This window comes from Pithys albifrons, chromosome 2 (genome assembly GCF_047495875.1).
Source record: "Pithys albifrons albifrons isolate INPA30051 chromosome 2, PitAlb_v1, whole genome shotgun sequence".
Lineage (NCBI taxonomy): Eukaryota > Metazoa > Chordata > Aves > Passeriformes > Thamnophilidae > Pithys > Pithys albifrons.
The window spans coordinates 86,051,807-86,070,888 of NC_092459.1; the positions used below are offsets into that span (position 1 = coordinate 86,051,807).

A 19,082-nucleotide genomic window follows, 5' to 3' on the forward strand; every position below is an offset into this window, starting at 1 on the left:
ATTATTATTTGGTATGTATATGGTCTTTCCAACTCATACTCAACTGATGCATCAAGACATTTTAAGCTTCAATTGCCACTGCTCATTAACAAATGAGACCATCACAGAATTAGAAACAACTCTGAAATAAATCCTCAGGCTGTACCATCCAAACTGACTGCACTCCACTACTGCTTGGAAAGGCAGCTCTATTTCCAATTCTGTCTGCACTCCCTGCATGAGCCCTACCCTCTTGATGACTTTACAAGCCTAAGCCTGAACATAAACTGGACCCCTACCAGAGCAAGGAGAAAGAATACTACTTCTTAGGTTTGCTCTCATCCAACTCCTTTTTTCTCCTCTCTATGCTTTAATGTGTTTTTTCTTCTAGTATAATATATCCAGCACTTGCTAAGAATTGCATTAACTTGAACACAATCAAACTTCTGCCTGATGGCTGCAAGGAAAATTTCCCAAAGGCCTCAAGAGGTCTCTGATTTGTCAAGACAGAGCAAAAATCACTGACTCTCTTTTTAAGCTGGACACATGGCCTGGGAATGCAGATGGCTTCAGCATGCACTTCTCATTGACTGAATGATACCATTCTGTCTTACTTTCAGCCCATACCCAATTATGCGAACATAATTTCAAAAGTAAGGTTTCCTTGCCTCAGTATTCCCACATGTTGTGTCACAATTTAGCAACTGAGATGAGTGGCAGCTTATGCTTCAAAATCTACACATCTACTTTTTAAAATGAATAGCAGGATCTGACACTTAAAAATCTCATTTTTATTCTTAAAATCTAAGTGTCAAAAGCATTAACTACTGTATGACAAATCAACACACAAAAGAAATTAGATCTAATTGTATTATGGCATTGTGTGGTTTTCTGTTGTACCTCACTTCATTTTACAACTTGGAATCATACTTGTTTTTTTGAGTGTGACCTCTCCACTTTCTAGGTAACACAGGGTATACACACATTTATGAAAGGAATAGCATGACACACCTACAAATGCTTAAAAGATTACACGATAGAGGAATGCAGTATCATTACTGAAGAACAGCCAGTGCTTTAGGGAAAGAAGTGAAATCAAGGCAAGACTTACAGAAATGCTGTTCAGTATGTGGGGCTGATAAGCCAGAAGACAAAAGCCTACTATTATGAACCAAACATTCAGTGCTCCCACATTTCATGATACTCTGACGAAATCAAGTGCTAAACACTTCTGAAAAATGAAGCCTTTTTTGCTTTGTTTGAAAACAGAATCCCAGGTCTCAGAATATTTGCCCACTTTTTTTGGAAATAAACTGAAATACTCATTCTTAGACAACATCCAGAGTGTAGAGGCACATCCTGGTAGCAACATCCAGCAGCTGCTTTTCCCATCGTTCACAGTAGCTCTGTGGATGTCACTGGCCTGAAAGTCACTGCAAAACCCACCAGCCTCTTCTATGTTGGTATCAAGACTGTGTCACTGTGAGTTAATATATCAATGATGAGGTGATTAACTTCCGTGCCCAGATCGGAGATCAATACAGGTCTACCAAAACTCCTCTATTCACATATGCAATATGTGAGCAGCATTTGCCAGGCTCCACTGTTATTTTAACAAAACTGAAGACAAGCAGTTAAGCACAAAAGATCACTTTATTTTTCAAATCACACCCCTCTCATTCTTGAAAAGGTGTATTTCTAATTGTCACTATTTTAAATATACTCTATATTTTCCTGTGAAGTTAAATACTTTGAAGAAGAATCCCCAAAGAAATAAATACAAAGCACAACAGTTTATGATTTGCTTTGAGCATTGTCTGGTCCTGCATCCACTCTGGCATGTTTTGCTGTTCCTTGAAATTCTTGAAAAAGAAATGCACAGCCAGCCTTCCTTGCTCTCCAGAGCCCTCTGCTTATCAGCTGTTAATACAGACTGTTAATACAATGCCAGAGCATGCACAGAATAGCTCACAGCAGTTTAATAATTCTAGAACTTTCGTTACAAATACACACAAGTTGCTACTAAGGAAATAATTGGGGTGTTTCTTTTTCTGGACGCTCATAGAAAATTCCATGTTACAAAATGCTTGTTTGATGATGTGGATGTCTGCTGGTGAAAAGGAAATCAGTACTAACAAGGTTTGCCGAGTTGTACAATGGATAACTTACAAAACCAGACAATTCCCAAAGTTATCAGCTGGATCACTGCAGCACAATCTGCAACCACCATTTTACCTGAAACCTAATTAGCCCAAAGGGTTGGTAATGCACATCCACTGCGGTATAAAATGATCCCAAAGTCATCCGAACACGCCATGTGGGGTTTGTTCTCACATGATGAGCACAGCCCAGTGCAACAGCACAGCTCCTGCCAACAGCCAGAAAGGGAGGTCTGATGATGCAATTTTATGACGGTCGTCATGGTAATGGAGAGGGGAAAGTAGTCCAGTGCAGGCAGCATCATGTCCCTTCAAAGAGAAAGTTGAAGCACTTCTCATACCAAAAGTCGCGCTCCTGAAAAGCTTTTCTTGAAAGAAGTATCAGCGTGAGCCTGAATGGGTGTGGCTGTGAATTCATCCCAGTTACACGTCTCACTTGGGACAGTATTCCTGAAAAAGCAATCATGGTCTGGCAGGCTGATTTCGCTACATACTCATGCACTTAAAGAACATTCAAAGACTATAATGAAGTCTAAAAATTGTAGCTGAAACTCGTACCTGTTCACAACAAGGTCTGAGGTAGTTTAGAAACACTCTATGACAAAGAAGGAAAAGGGATTTAATGCACAAAAATTTCAAGATACAATTACAATTGCTACAGAAAAGGGGAGTGTGACATAGTGTGTAACAGTTTTAAATTACTGTCTGTCAGGAAAGAGAAGCTATTAACACAGAAATAAGTGAAAAAGTTCACTAAAATCTAAACATCTATTTAGCCTGGCTCTGAACATTAAAATTCATTACAAAAAGAAAACCAATGACAATAATGAAATTCAGCAAAGCAGAAATGGAAGAAAATTTTACAAGAGATTGGACAAGGTTAATAGACATGGGGTCCAAATTGTGAAGTAATGATGTACTTCACAAAGAGTCCACGTACTCAGTGTGACATTTGAATCTCTGGACAGATGAAATAGTTTCACAAGGGGACACTGAAAAGTTCTGAATTCTTTCAAGGTTCACTTTTGATGATGCAGTTTATTTAGGAAAGAACATTTGTCAATGCAATGAGCAATGCACAACTCACAAACTGAGCTTATGTCTGGTGCATCAGGGTGAGAAATAAATACTATATTTAAACATAATTTAGTTTAGCCAGCACAAAACTTGACCTACTTCTTAAGTCAACAGTAAACGGTCTCACTAATTTGCCTCTGAAGGGTAACAGATTGTAAACAGATTATGCAACTACAAGGTCCAAAAGGGCTAGTGTTTTGCATATCCATAGACAGCCAAATTTCAGTGTTGCTCACTAGCACTTGACAGCCTACTGACAGCTGCCTCTGAAGTCTGATGTGAATGAAGGGGTACGAGGATATTTTATTCAGCATATGACAGAGGTAAAAATAAGTAAAATTTAAAAATTCCTTACTATATCATGACATGGAGGAAAGTAACAGGGAACACCAGTGAAATCATGCCAGGTAAGGACAAAAAAAAAGAGTAACAGACTGGGGAAAGCATGTAGGAAAAAGAAAGATCTGTGAAGACTGGAGACAAACAGAACTAGCTCAGACCAAAAGAATCCTATCTCTGTGTTGCACTTCCCATAAAAATTACTAAAGCCTCATTCCTGATGTTCTCTTCTAGTGCTCACATTCAGGCGAGTGACCGACTCCTTAACAAAATTCCCCAAATTAAAAGAAAAAATGGCCATGTAGAAACACACCTTTACAAGTAGTCACTTCAACTTGGGTAACACATACATTTTCTTTCTTATATACGCACAGATGCAACCATGTAATTCCATAACAGTCTTTCCCTCAAACTGGTCCTTCAATTATAATGTTTTCAGAACATCAAGCTGTATTATTCTATTAGGAGGGAAAAAACAGGAAGAGAAATAATTTTCTAACAACTGGTTGGGTGATAATGTCCAATGCCAAGGATGTAAGTAGCTGATTCTTCGCTTCCACCACTTGTACATATTATAGTAACTAAACCCATACAGTCTAATCAATACAGTTGGCAGTCAGTCTATTGGTAAATGACAGATACCTGCAGCTTCCTCATACTATCCTGCAGTTTTTAATTTAGGTTTTCTTTATCTAAGAGAAGTTCCAGGGTGGTATTAAAACTTTTCACAGTAAGCAATCAAACACAGACCCAGATTCTGCCATGGAATATGAGTGGGACTTTGACCTTACCTCAGCCAAAGCTTTGCAATTAAAGCTTGGGAAGGACCAAAACAACAACAGGCTTTTTTTGAGGAGTTAACAGAACTCTGTAAACACTTCAAGACATAGCAGACAAGGCAGCTTGGAGGAACATCTGTGTTCTTTGGACTGTCTTTGAAATGAGCATTTAAGTTGCTCTGTTTTTACACACCTCACTATGGGCAAAATGCCAATACCTAATAACTGGGCAACAGCCAGCTTTGGACCTGCTCACCCACACCTTGTTTAGACATTTGCACTTCTCAAGCAACCATAAAATAGTCACCATCCTGCCATACCACAACAGCAGCAGTTCACATCTGCCTGCACAGACATTTTGTTTTTAGTTTCAGAGCTTTAGAACCTGTTCTAAATTCAAGCTAAATAATTACCTACTAGCTCAATTTAACACACACACACATATATATATATATGCATATATATATGTGAATATTTATGTACTCCTAAAACTTGACCCAGGACTTTTATTTCTGTATCCTGAACAAAGTTTTATGGAGCTTCTGCGTATATCTAAGTTAACTAATAGAACTGACAACAACAATCAGTTCAGAGAGAATGATTCTAACCTAAAGAGACCATTAACTGAGAAATTGGGATAGAAAGCAGGCCGCAGGCATTCTAGGATCTAAAATTATTATTTCTGAAGCATGGTTTAGTCCTCGGGGAACTACTATCATGACACACAAGCCAAAACTTTTACTTTTAAATATATTAATTCTTACTGGCTCTGGTTATTTGCTCACTACTCTAGCCACAATAACAAAACTACCAATGCATTAATTTACTTATTTGACAGTATACTAACACTTGTCAATTAATATCTTCATAGAGAAATGCAATGTATAGCATGTGAAATAAAATCTAAGTTCTGATTCCTTACTGAGTGTCTCTGAATGGGCATCACTTTATAAGCAGAACAAACACAACAATCAAGACAAGAACAGCATTAACTTTGTCTTCTTATTTTTGTACTGAAAATTTAATTAGATTGGAACAATTATAGGCATCTTCTGTTTTCTTTCATGGAAACCAGCTCTCATCAAGTCAGATACTCAACTGAAAATTCTCTAATGTTACCATTAGTAAAGATGAAGATGCATTAATTTTTCAGCAGTGCTGAGAAGCATTGAGCTATTGAATGGTCATAATAAACAAGAAAAACTGAATTTTGTGGGGGGAAAAAAGAAAGAAATGGAGCTCTAAAGGAAGGAACTGGCAATGAAGAAGAGTTCCTACTCTATCAAAACTGGTGATGTCTCCTCTGTATTGTCTTTAACATTAGACTTGGGTTATCTTCCCTCATTGTAATTCCATTTAACAAGCCATTTGAACTTCCTTTAGAGCTGATTGGAAACAGGTTGAAAACACAGCTGCACAATTCTGGCTCAGTTAAAAAAATAATTTTACTGGATAATAATTTTCTCCTACATTTCTGTGAATAAAGAAAATTTTTATTTAAATTTGGGAAAAGTTAGCTAAATAAAAAGATTTTAGAAAGGTCTTCGTTGAGCTCCACATAAGTTAAGATTGAATTCAACTGAAGGAAGAAAAATTGAGGAAATGAAGCCTGGGGAATTTAAAGATACTAAAGTACCAAAGGGAATTAATAGCCCAATAATGACCATGTAGTTAGTTCCAGTATGTAGAAATCTAACAACAGGTCTATTTTATAGTTTCTGACAAGAAAGCAACGAATACCTGGTCAGTTCTGCTCTACCCCATTGCAAATAAAGTATGAGTGAGCACACAGTTCTGAATAACTAGTATTTCATCACTGTGATAAATCCTGATACTAAGCCATAACAGCACAACTTACTTTCACTGAAAGGAAAAACAAATGTAAAAAAGAAAAGGGAAAAAAGAACTTCAGAAGAATATAAAGGAAGTACATTTGAAACTGGGAGTCAATAAAAAAAAGACAACAATAAGAAAGAATGAGAACATTCACACCAAACCACAAATCAGTTCTGTGTGATATCTTCCTTTGTCACTAGTAATATGCTGCTGACATAATGTTTAAGACAAGAGAGCCCTTCTAGGCAATACAGCTATTAGGGGTATTTGTTGGTGGGTAAGATTAGAAGACCAGGCAGAATTCAGCTGTCTGAAAACATTATTTCTTTAAATAAAAAGGGTAAATTGATAATGTGAAGTTGTGGCAGGGCTTGCCTTGAACCTCTAGGAGGTCACTGAGCCCACCTGGTGATGGGTTCTAAGAGCAACTAAATAAAAGAAAGACTCTGAGAAGGGCCACTGTGACTAAGTCTAATACTAAAAATTGCTATTCACCTGCATGAAGGGACAACGCAATGTTGTTTTTTGTTTTTATTGATTTGTGGGGGTGGGAAACTGAAGGGTCTACAGGACCTGAGAGTTTTTGCTTTGGGAATCTCTGATATATTCATTCATATTCTTGGCAGGGAGAGAGTATCATGGGAAACAGAGAAACTTCTATTTAACAGTGAGTCACAGGACAAGATCAGAAAGATGTGCAGTATGTTATAGTCTACAAGATCATAAAAATTAATTTTGGATCATAAAAACTAATTGGGCACAGCAAAGATTGCAAATGGAAAAATACCATTCTTTCTCTGGGAGCCTAAACTCAGAACAGCTGGCATAATATTTTTTAATTTTTTTTTTTGGTCTATGACAGTGACTACTAAATACTAACAGCTAGGAAGTTATGCCCTTTACTCCACAGTTTGAGAAAAGCACACTTGTTTGATCAAACTGCAAAGAAATACCATCACTTGACATGGAAGGACTTACAGCTACCAAAGGCAAGACACGCTCCATCCATCTCAGTAATTCCAGCATGGATTACAACTGGAAAAGTTTTCAGCTTTTAATTTTCAAAGGGGAAAAAAAAATCAACATTTTGGACCTAAACTTAAAGCAGAGTGGTGTCCCCAGTAGCTGGTCTCAATTCTTTCATGCTCCAAAGGCAGCTAAACCATAAGGTAATCAGGGTACAGAGCAGGAGGTGGCTGTCACAAGCAGGATCCTGCCCCAGAACTCCAGACTGTCTGAGGCACCTGTGGCACATAAATTATAAGCTTTATACAGCACAATGCGCATCCATCTTCACCAACAGGCATTCACAAGTGAGAAGACAGGAGTGGCAAGTGGGAAGACTGTATGCAAATGTCAGAACTAAACTGTAATTTAGCAATGAAAAATACTGTAATATTATTGATGAAGCCTTATCAATTTTATTTGAAAGAAAAAGGACGCTTTTCTTATTTGACATATCCTCTGATTCATTGCTACCACTGATTATATTTCTTCTTGGGTACAGCACAACTAGTATCCAACAGGGAAATTATTTCAAATTAAGTAGTGTGATAAATTAACACATAATTTGCTATGTTGATATAACTCACTTTATCACTATGATTATGCAAAAGAAAACCGTATTTATCCTGCACTAGCTTTGTTTTCTTTTGACAAGGCTATTTATCACCACAGGAAATTCCCAGTTCACAAAACTGGTTAGCTGACATTTCCAATATAATGTACTTTGTGAGGAGTACCAACTCTCCTAATCGATTTTGCCAATTACATCAGTGTTTGTCTTAACACAAAATCTCTTTATCTCATACTGAAAGGCCAACATGGAGTTCTTCATAAAAGTCAAGCAGGTCTAGAGAGTAAGAGACTGCATCATCATCAGTGTGAAAACAGAATCAGCAAAGTAGCAGGCAGCATAACCCGGACAGACATGGATGGATAAAGAATTTTGTGTAAGAAGCAGATCTTTTACAACACAGTGCAAAAGCATCATATTTTACAAAGATCACAAGAAATGTTAATGCATACACAGCCTTTGAATTTTTAGCTCCAGACTGTAAAACAATTTTTCTTAGAAAAATGTTATCTGAAAATTCTTCATTCTGTATTCAAACAACTGCTCATCAGTGACCATGTAGACTTCCACTTTTCTGAACCAAACATTTCTGATGATCTGTTGCAAGTTGTCTTAGAATTTAAGTTATCATCAGGAGTGAAAAAATACGGTTTTCTTCAAGACAGGTGTTTGATTTAGGAATTTCCTTGCTGAGTGTAAGAAATGACAATTCTGTACTTTAAAAAGTCAACTAAGGTCAAGATTAATATAGATATATTAATCAGTTTGTTGATATCATGAATGCTTTTCTTGTCATCGCACTGATGAATAAGGGAATTTGCATCTCAGCGGGTAAACATGTCTGATATTTTCTTAATCTACTGTACAGCATTTGCTACAGCCAAAAATAAGAGACAAAGTGGAATACAGAGTCAAAATGATTTAGAAAACAGATTACTAGTTACAAAGGAATATGAATGAAGAATCCCTTTTAAAAATAACATATATTCTGGACTGATGTGTTCCATAAATATTTTTTTTTTGATAATGAAAGCCTCCAGGGAACAAATACTTATTTCATATGCCTTCCATTCTGCTCCAGTAATTTTAGATTTCCACTGTAGCTCTGCCTTTTATTTCCTTCTGTTCTCCTCGCCTTGGTTAGATTACAGAGGTAGGGTGTTAATGGGGTATTTGATGAAGATTGAAGACCTATTTTCTTGACCGTTAGAGACCAGTCTGATTTGAACAAATTGAGCAGTCCCTTCATGTCCTTGGGAAAAGCCTTTTTCATTTCAACATTTCCAGCTTTCAGACATGGTCCCCTTCGTTGACAAAGAAAGCAAAGGTGCCAGCACAAGAAGGTTCTGAATAATTTCACAGGACATCAGCAGGGCTGCAAACGCTCCCTTTCAACCTCCTCACCTGTTGGTGAGCATGTGGATCCAGCAGGAAAATGCAGGGAACTAGTGCTTGTAGCTTGAACAAGGTGAGAAACAAGCTATTGTCCACCAGTCCCCACCTCTGCTGATGCTACTTCCTTACTACTCTCGTCCTTGTGGGTACTGTTTTGTGCTGGGCACTCAAAATGCACACAGTGGAACACCTGCAGAGAACAAAAAATTAAGATAAGGCAAAACAATTTAATGCTAGCAAAAACATGATGAAAATAAGATGAAGTCTATATAGACGTATGCAGGCCAGATTAGTGATAAAGTGATTAGTAATTAGGTAATGTTTCGCCATGAAGTCAAAAACATTTATCCATGGCCAATAAACAGGAAAGGACACCAGTGGAGCAAGGGAAGGCCTTCAAATTATACTAACCTTTATGTATGGCAGTAAAAATCAGAAAGATGATTCAAAAGCAGATAGAGATATTTGTACATTGTTTTTTATCTTGCCAAGTAGCAGAAATATTTACCACAGGCTATCAGATGACAACAACAATGACACTGTCTGAAGCATATCTTATGATATAATTACATCCTCAAAAGGCTGAATGTTCATGTACACTAGCAATGAAATTTAAATCATTACCCATTACCAACATGATTTCATTTCAAGATTGCCCTCTGCTGTAATAGCAATGGTAGCTCTACACACATATCCTGGAGTATGTAGAAAGGCATTCAGAGTGTCCACGAAGGCTGCTGCTTCATCAGATGAAATAATCCATTTCAGACAGTGATCTTTTACTGATGTTTCAAACAACAGGACCACTGTACAGGTGACTGTATCTTAGAGGACCATCTGTTTAAGCGTTTTTTCCAATTTATTTTCTATTTTACTTATTCTTACTTCTACTTACTTCTTGTTCTTGAAGTGCCTGGGAGAAGAAGGGGGAGGAACGCTATAAAATTCTTACAAAACTTCTTTCCATGTGATTTCTCATTGCTATGAATTGCACAGCTTTCCTACATACTAAACATAAATATCTTTTTATACTGTTTTAAAATTTGATATTTTCTCATGCCTTGGTGTTTTAAAACTAAAGCTTGATGAATATTAAAACCTGAATTTTAAAATTATTGTCTTTCTTAACAAATTTGTATGCTTGTATGACATCTTCTAATATTCTTCTTGCAAGCAGATCATGTTTGTAAAGCTCTTCTCACAAAGATAATCTCTTATAATCTTAAATGCCCTTTCCCAGAGCCTTTCAAGTTAATGTGGGCAAAATTAAATACCATAAGCAAGACATGGACATACTACATACTCATACAAGCCCATATAATATTTTATTTTCTAACCTTTCTTCAATACAACCTAAAATCCTATTGCTTTTTTTGACCATCTCTGCTCAAGTGTACATTGAGCAATCATCTGCATAGACATGTCTGCAACAACCCCAGGTCTTCTCTGAGGATGTAGCTAGTTAATTCCAATTCTGACAGCATACATGAAATGAGTAAAAAAAAATTCATAGTCACTGGGTCTTTTTTAATCCCCATAGTGTTTTCTTGTGCCTCTCAGTGTTAAGAATTCTTGCAGATTTTTAGACAGATACACAGTGATCCATGCATATATTTCTGTACATATGGCCGTGCTCCCATGTGTTGCTGTGCCTTTGCAATGCACACACTTACGAACAGATTACAAATCTACGCCCACAGCCACAAATAGACACGTGCACAAAATGGTTTTTCTTTGAAATTCTTCTGGTGAGATTTTTTTCTAAAGCTGAACTAATTCCTACAGTGGTATGAATTTTCCCCATCTTGAGAAGCTGATTTTTGTATTTAGCTACACTTCTTGAGAAGCCCCTTTTGTGTTCATCCCGCTCCCATGGTTTTACAGTAACCACTACTGTTATTTTTCCAGCTGCACTTATGAGGATAAGGCCTTGCAGAAAAGAGTATTCTGTCATTAGTGCACCTCTGTAAGATGCTTTCCTTGAAAGGTATCACAGTCTAATGAATGGGATAGAGGTCTTCAAATCAGAGGATTATTCTCTATTTCTACTGTATCCCGCAACAAGTGTTTCTCACTTGCAACCTCACTTGACAGTGATGCTGCTTTTTCAAATATTGTGTGGATAGCACTGAAATTTAGCTAATACTAGTCTAGAAAATCAGAAATACCAGATTCTTAAATTGTAACTTGAATTTTTACTGATTCTTTCATACTAAATGCTCAAAGCATCTGGCACATTGACAAGGCTGTGAATTTAGAACACTCTTCTCAGTTACTCTACCACCTCAAAATAAAAAGAATACAGTGTGTGAGAGAAGCTTAAGACCGAGAAGCACAATTGAGCTCAACTGCTGCATCCAGTATCAGAATTAAGTATTTCAGGACAATATTACTAAAACAAAGAATCCTGCATGTGTTTCTCTCACAAGAAAAAGATGCCAGTTCAGTATCATCCCCTGACTCACATCATGTTACACTTCTCATGGATATTTTAAGAAAGGTCCGACATACAAAGCAGGAAGGCCAAGTACATATACACTGGTGCAGTAATTTGTAAGATAAAGCTCTCACATCAGCAACTAGGTGTCCTTTCCAGGTCAGTAATACTGAAGAGAAATAAAAAGATAAACTTACAAAAATATCAGGTGACCTGTCTGACAAATGAATAAAGAAAAAGACTAAGGAAAAATAATCCTTCTCTGTACAAAAATAGCATGTCTGGAAGCTCAAAAAACCCCCCAAAGTTGCACTTCTATCTTGTTCTAATATACAAAAAAATATTTGAATATCATGTCAAAAGTTCTGTCAACAATGTGCCTTCCAAAACTTGGAAAGCACAGCAAAGGAAAAAAATAAGTTTAAAAGATTATGTTATTCACAAAGTGAAGACATTTTATGGGATTGTTTTGCCAGTCCAAAAGTTGGCTCTTCCTTTTGGGAAGTACAGATTGAGCTTCAAAGTTATGCATTGGCAGAACAAGTAACAAGTATTTCTGTACCTATTGCAGGAATACTATTTGATAAGAATATGCTGCCATTAGTGTATTTTACTTAAAATTACATAATATACAACCAGCTGTGAGCAAGTAATTATGGAAACTGCTGGTATTCTTACTGAAGTGACTACTGAGACTATAGACTCCAGAACAAACCAAGACTTTGGTTATACTGTTATTATTTAAATCTGAAATATGAAAAATATCTTGCTTCCTTTTTCTGAAAACTAAAATTTATGCCAAAATGTTACAGACCATCTGTTTAATACATATATTAATAAGTAATTTAGTAATATGTGCACAGTGATAATGTTCCTATTCTACAAGATTTAGGAGAAATTAAAAAATACACCCCCCCCCTTCACCCCAAACAAAATTAAGTGTTGGGTACAGATTTTAAAAGCAAAAGAGAAAAAAACCCAAGAACGGGAGCATGTGTTTATAATTTCACTATGCCACTAAATGAATAGCTGTAACCTCAATTTAGTCACACTGATCTTCACTATACTTACACAGTGCTCTACATAAATAAATTATACAGGATATTAAATCCTTGAAAATTTGAAACTGGAATTGTGGTTAAAAGCCCATTACTCTTCAGGGCTTAAAGCTACCTTTAAGAATTAAAATTTGAAAGTAATTATTTCCTGCAGGCTGGTTTGCTAAGTTTACTTAATGCACCTCATTCTTTTTTGACAGAGTTGAGAACTTACAAACACTGGGATGAGAGGAAACGAGACTGTCAATATGGATCAGTAATGAAAAAGGCCTTCTTCACACATGGACAACCACCACACTGGCAGCTTCCGACTGCATTTCTAAGAACTCCCTGATTAAGAGTGCATGGCAAGAGACAGTGCTTAGAAACACAAACCCAAAATTTCTATTCCCAGTTCTGTTGACCGATCAGCTACTTTCCAGCTGTTGGCTGAGATGTTGGTATCTGGTGCTGCATATGTTTGCAAGAATTGCACTAAAACTGAACACAGAGAATGCTATTGGACAATTCTCCCAATGCTTAAGAACCAACAACTCCATATTCTAAATATGATCAGAAATCCTGACCTCTGGAATTGACAAACTAATTAATCCAACTGTAAGAGTGCTATCCCAAGTTCATTGTAAAGCGTGAAGGTACAATGTCTGATGGTGAGCTACACATGTGGGATGTAGACATGCAGGTGCATACACAGAAGCAGCAGTTGTTGGTGCCTCATAATCTTGTCATATAAAGTCGTAGTCTCACAAAGACTGAAATATACTCTTAAATTCACATATTGTAAATTGTTTCACTGAAGTGTAAAATCTGGACTTTATCTGAGACATGCACAATGATTACGAAAGACAGAAGCACAAGTAAACACAGAGAAGATTGCACTGCACTTGGTTTTGTATAAAATGAAGAAAATCTCTTAGCTTGGCTACTATTAGTTCAACTGATTTAACAGGTATGAAAATTAATTATAAGCGAATCTTAAGCAAATGAGATTTTCATAAAAATAATGGAATTTTTCTTATGTTTTATTAATTAAAAAGATAACATAAAGGTGACAAAAACAAGTAATCAGAGACCATACATTTTTCTCTAGTGCACTGAAATGGTATTTTCATCATTCTTCAAAATAGGAATTAATTTAAACCCAAACCCAGTTTGAAGGCAGTGTGGAAAGGTCAAAACCAGAAACAGATGATAACACCATTCAAATACTCAAGTAAGAAAAGCATTCATTTTTATTTTGCCAGATTGCCAGAGCAGAAAAATTGAGCTTGTGCAATTGAGGAGGCCTTACCAATCTCACTGCAAGATATGAAAAACTGTACAGTTGTACATTCATGAAGAACGTAGGTTTTCTTAAAAGTTCCTTACCTCATTAGCTGTGTTGCGAGTCCCAACTATCCTGATAAAAGATGCAGGCTGTTTATCAAAAGTGATTGTTTGCCAGGATCTATGAAGAAAATCCAGAAAGACATACAAGTATTGAATACAGTCAGAAAAGAATGCATTCAAGTGACAGTAACTATTATTCTCACTTAATAGGGCAAAAAGAGAAACATTTTTCATCGCCTGAATTTCTGCTTATGTGATTTCATACATACCTTATACCACTATAATTTGTGTGCAGGAATATTAATCATACTGTTGTTGGAAGTTAAGAAAATGGTAAAAGAATAAAAGCCTGGATCAAAGTCTAAAATCCTTGGCTAATTGACTATTTTAGATAAACAAAAGGTCAGAGAAATAAAAGTAAATGCATTCTCCTGTTAACTACTCATGAGAAATCATCAGAGCCTGGTTAAAGAAAATTACAGATCTAGGGGAAAAACACCCCAAAATAAACTACATAAAAACTCAAACTCCTCTCCCTCTAAGTGGAGCAGTGGAGGCAGAGGAGCCAAGCTTTCTTTGTGTGGCCCTCCAGGAAATTATAAGTGACATAAAGCATTCTTTGCAGTTCAGATTGTGAGGATTTCCCCATTCTGACACAGAGGCAGTGAGGAGAACAGACCACCCCTCAAGAGCTGGCATATGACTTCTGGGGCTAGACTGAGAACAACAGAGGTACAGTGGGACCACTGTAATCTTTGTTCCTCGCTCTTCTGATCTCAGTGAGGTGCAACAGTTCAAGTGCCCTAATACACAGTAGGAAAAGGACACCACTTCCTACACACCTTTGTGCTTACGGAACATATTGACAGTAAAACAGAAGAAATAAAAAGAATACCAAGAACTAGAGGATACCAGTTTTCCACTATACTAGATTAGTACTTGAACACACTACAATCAAAATTTAAACGTCTATATTCATAAAATATGGAAATGAGATACAGAATTTAACTTTTCAGCCAAACTAGACTCTATCACAAAAGGCTTCAGGAATAAAAGGGGAGTTAAGTCTAACGTGATTAACTCCCTAGGGAAGAAAAACATGGGATAGTTTTCCAGAATGGGTTCAGAATATCTTTAGAAGTGTACATATAAAAAAAAGGGACCAAAGCATAACTGGAATAAAAGACTACTCACCACCAGTAGGCAACCTAAAGACTTGCAATGTGAACAGCTTGGTTGTTGACTATTTATCAGACACTTGATTTTTCTCTTAGTAGGAAAACCCCTTTGTCACAAACATTGCATTTCTGGCTTTAATTTAGTCGGCTATTATTTTTTTCACTGCTGTCTGGTTATATTTGCTTAAAGAGTATTATGAGCCCAATCAGGACTTAATTTCAAGTAGTTTACTGGTCTTACTGCATGAGGTAATGGACATAATTACTCATGATAACAGAGAAGTATGGTCTGTGGCAGACCTCAGGGGTACAGCAGTTATCTATCTAATAGCATGGCTTATTTATATCCCTTATGTGGCTATGCCCTTATTTTAAAGCTCAGGTTGTTTCTTCATGCCCTAAATAAAATAGAAAATGACAATGGACTATTTTGTTGATTGTTCCAAGATCTGAAAGATTGTTATGATTTAAATATTTCCCCCCTAAACAGGAGAGTAATTCTTGAATTTCCTTCTCACATTACTCCAGTACAGCCAGTCAATTTCCATGGCCAAATGGAAATTGTTCCTTGAAGTACAAAGTCCCAAAGATGAGTGGCTGGGACAAGCAGATGATCACAACTCTACTTCTCACAACAAAGCACTGTCATAGCTTGCATTATGCATATGTTTTCACAATTAAACACACACACTTTATGCAAAAAGAATGATGATGTAGAAACAGATTTGCCTTTGTAGTGATTTGGAAAATATTTTAAAGCTATTCTACATAATCTAAGATCCTAAAGGAGCTGTTAAGAACAGCCAATGCCTTCCTAGACACCACAGTAGAGTTTGTGTTCTGTGACAGGAAAATATGTTAATTAGGGATCATAGAACAGAATACAACTGGGTCTGTATATTTCTACTATTTGTGAGCACTGGTCAAATAAACAGTGCAAGAGCTCAGTGCAGACTTTCCAAAGATGGCAGTAAATGCCAGTGTGATGTGGTAACAAGGAAGCTGATGCATCTGTTTGGAAATACAGCAGAAGACCATGACAGAAAAAGGTCTCTGAAGAACATTTTGATAGCACACTTCCAGATTATAATTACCCTTTCAATAATATTAGAACATGATGGAAAAGAGTAAAAAAATTTCTTTAGGATATGAAATCTGAAGGGAGATAGGGTTTTCCATAAATTCAGTCCTAAGAATATTTACTGTTTAGCTACGTGTCCATTTAGTTCCTCTCCCAGTGGAAAAATAAAATCAAAATTATAGACAATATGTAGAAGACTTATTAAAATTCAACAATATTGCCACTAGAGAATTAGTACTTGACTGTATAATGAGAAAATTAGGTCTCAGTTTATTTCCTTAGCAAAAAGGAAAAAAGCAAAATAGAAAACAAGTCAAATGGATTTGGAAAGAATCAGTTTTGAATAAGCAAGGCAAACCTTCACTAGAAAGCTGCATGGATTTGACTGCAACAGTACATTTGAGAATGTCAATATATGCAAAGCAATACCTCTCCATACAGATATAATTATGCAGCAAAAAGATAATTTATGCATGTAACTATACTCATATGAGAAAAGAGATTTCTGACAAAACATTATCAAGGTATATCTGACCTCTATTTGCATTTTTTGCTGATATAACAAATTCACTAAGAATTCTATTTATGTATCAGGCCTTTCTAACCTTCCTTTTTTACTTCTAGTTATCTCTGCTGGTACTACTTTAACAATTTCAGTTTCTCTGTAGAAATTATGTTTTGCAAATTATTTTGCAGTCATACTATTTATCTAGTCATGCCGTGCATATGTGCTTACTTTATACTTTCCTCATAAGAACTACTCTTTCTATTATCAAAATCACTTTTGATGGTCTTCACAAAAATTTCCTCTGAACTTTATACATAGCACTGCCATTGATTCACATGTAAGTCACTGTATTCCAGGAACAGCAGCATTAAAGTATAGCAAAAGCACCTCATTTCTAGTCTGGAATTAGATAGTTCTCTGTAACAGATGGCATTTCTTCACCTTTACTCCTCATATGTCAAACAAACAAATCTTTCAAACTGGTGGCAATACTTTCACTGTCTTTACCTAGGACACAGTCATAAAGAAGCTATCAGAATTTATTTCTCTCATAAAATGACACTGCTGTCTTTGGATTTTTTTGTCTCTAGTCCTTATTAGTGACCCTCTAACAAATAGATTTCTTGGGTTCAGCTTTATTAAATATGCAGAAAGTGTCAATTTTTTTTCTGCTTTGACATTTGTCTTGCTCCTTGATTTGTTTTAAATTTGCTGGCTTAGATTTGCTGGCCTAATCTGCATCAGTTCTGGTCATCACTTCCACAACAGAAATAATCACTACCTCAAGCTGAGGTTTACATCTCTAAGAGAAGGCTCAGGGCTAGAAGCCTACTCAGATTTATACCAGGGTCCTCAAGCTGAAATGCAGCACTACAAGTTATTTGGCTACCAAATGCCCTCTGATACCACAGCTCCATCTTCCAAAAGAAATTAGTCTTGTTACAGTCCTACAGTGTTTTATGTAACACTCTACATCTCACCTCAGTCACCTGACTTTTAACTCCCTTCTTCTACCCAGCTTCCCTAAGGAGATGCAATAATTGGTGATTAGCATTCCAAAGCCATGCTTGCATCCTGTGAGTCTGTCATACTTAATTACATTTTAACTATATTCATCTTCTATAATAGCCTGAACATAATTTAGATAATTATCTTTTGCTCTCTTATTCTCTGACTCTGCCTGTCTCTCTTGCAATGAAAATCACTTTTTCTGTTCAAACATATAAACAGACTCTTGGGCCAAGTGCTTTCATCTCTCCAACAGCAAACCCTTTTTGCATCTCACAATCTCTTCACCATACTCTATTCAGAGAAAGAAAAAAGAAATCATTAGAAACTGCTCTACTTTAATGTTTCTTCTTGCTTTTTTTCTTTATTAGGCTATTGCAAGAAGATTGGAAGAAAAACTGATGCCCAGGTAAATTAAACCAATAGCTTGCTATTGCATAAACTATCTGTAAGTCTAAAATAGCAATTCGCCTCCTAAAGAATACAGCGATTTTTTTGGAATCTTTGCCTAGTTATTTCTAAGAAAAGTTGCTATCTTTCTAAAGATTACATATAATAGGACATAAATAGAGACTCTTTCCCATTATTTCCTTCTCTTCTGGAAAGAACAAATTGAGAAAGAAGTGGAAGCTTATCTTTTATTGAGGTTTCCTAATGAGCCATTGGCACTACAGAATCCTACCACACTGTGGGCTTGCCAGAGCAGCACTGATCAGACTGATCAGAGCTGAAGCCAAGTTCAGGCCAAAGATGTCAGACAAAGGAGAAAGGTGTTACATGCAACTAACATTCATCAAGCTGTAATAACCATTTCATACTCATATCAAGGCTTGCTTTACATGTACATTTTCAGTGTGCACTTCATGCCTCCTCACTTTGCAAGGTGACATACAACCTTCAATTTTTTTCCCCTCTCTCCAAGAAGCAAAGCAAAGCAGACTGGGAAGCAAATGTAACCTCAATTTGAAGTGAAACACTTCTTGGCTTATTTGGATGTAGACTTCTTCATTGGTGACGACATAATTTTTTAACGAAATTTGTAAAAGCAGATGACAGAAAAAGGAAAGAAGAGTTGTGTGGTCTTTCCATGTATTAGTCTGATGACTGCACTGATATAAACAAGTCAGATTGTAACCAGCATGTGATGCTGCCAAATTAAAAACTGTGTGCACACACAGGCAAGCCAACTGACACCTGAGGGGTATCACAGCATGTTCTGCATGATATGTTGCACTCCCTGCTTTATTAATGAATACCATACTAACCTCTCTTATGGAGCACCTATAAAATAAACACAGAAGTGGGCACTAAAAATGCTATAAAAGTAATTGCTATACAGTTAC

The 19,082-nt window shown here is 36.5% G+C and overlaps 1 protein-coding gene across 2 annotated transcripts in view; it reads right to left on the minus strand.

The window, feature by feature from the left end:
- Positions 1–2,736: 2,736 nt before the first annotated feature.
- BTBD9 (BTB domain containing 9) overlaps positions 2,737–19,082 on the minus strand; it is a 119,483-nt gene continuing 103,137 nt past the window's right edge. For both annotated transcript variants that reach the window (XM_071576701.1, XM_071576710.1), the window contains exons 11-12: positions 14,004–14,082; positions 2,737–9,330 (exon numbers count right to left, since the gene is read on the minus strand). In XM_071576701.1, the coding sequence (XP_071432802.1) occupies positions 9,226–9,330; positions 14,004–14,082 (184 nt within the window). In that variant the 3' untranslated portion in view covers positions 2,737–9,225. The remainder of the gene's footprint in view (positions 9,331–14,003; positions 14,083–19,082) is intronic.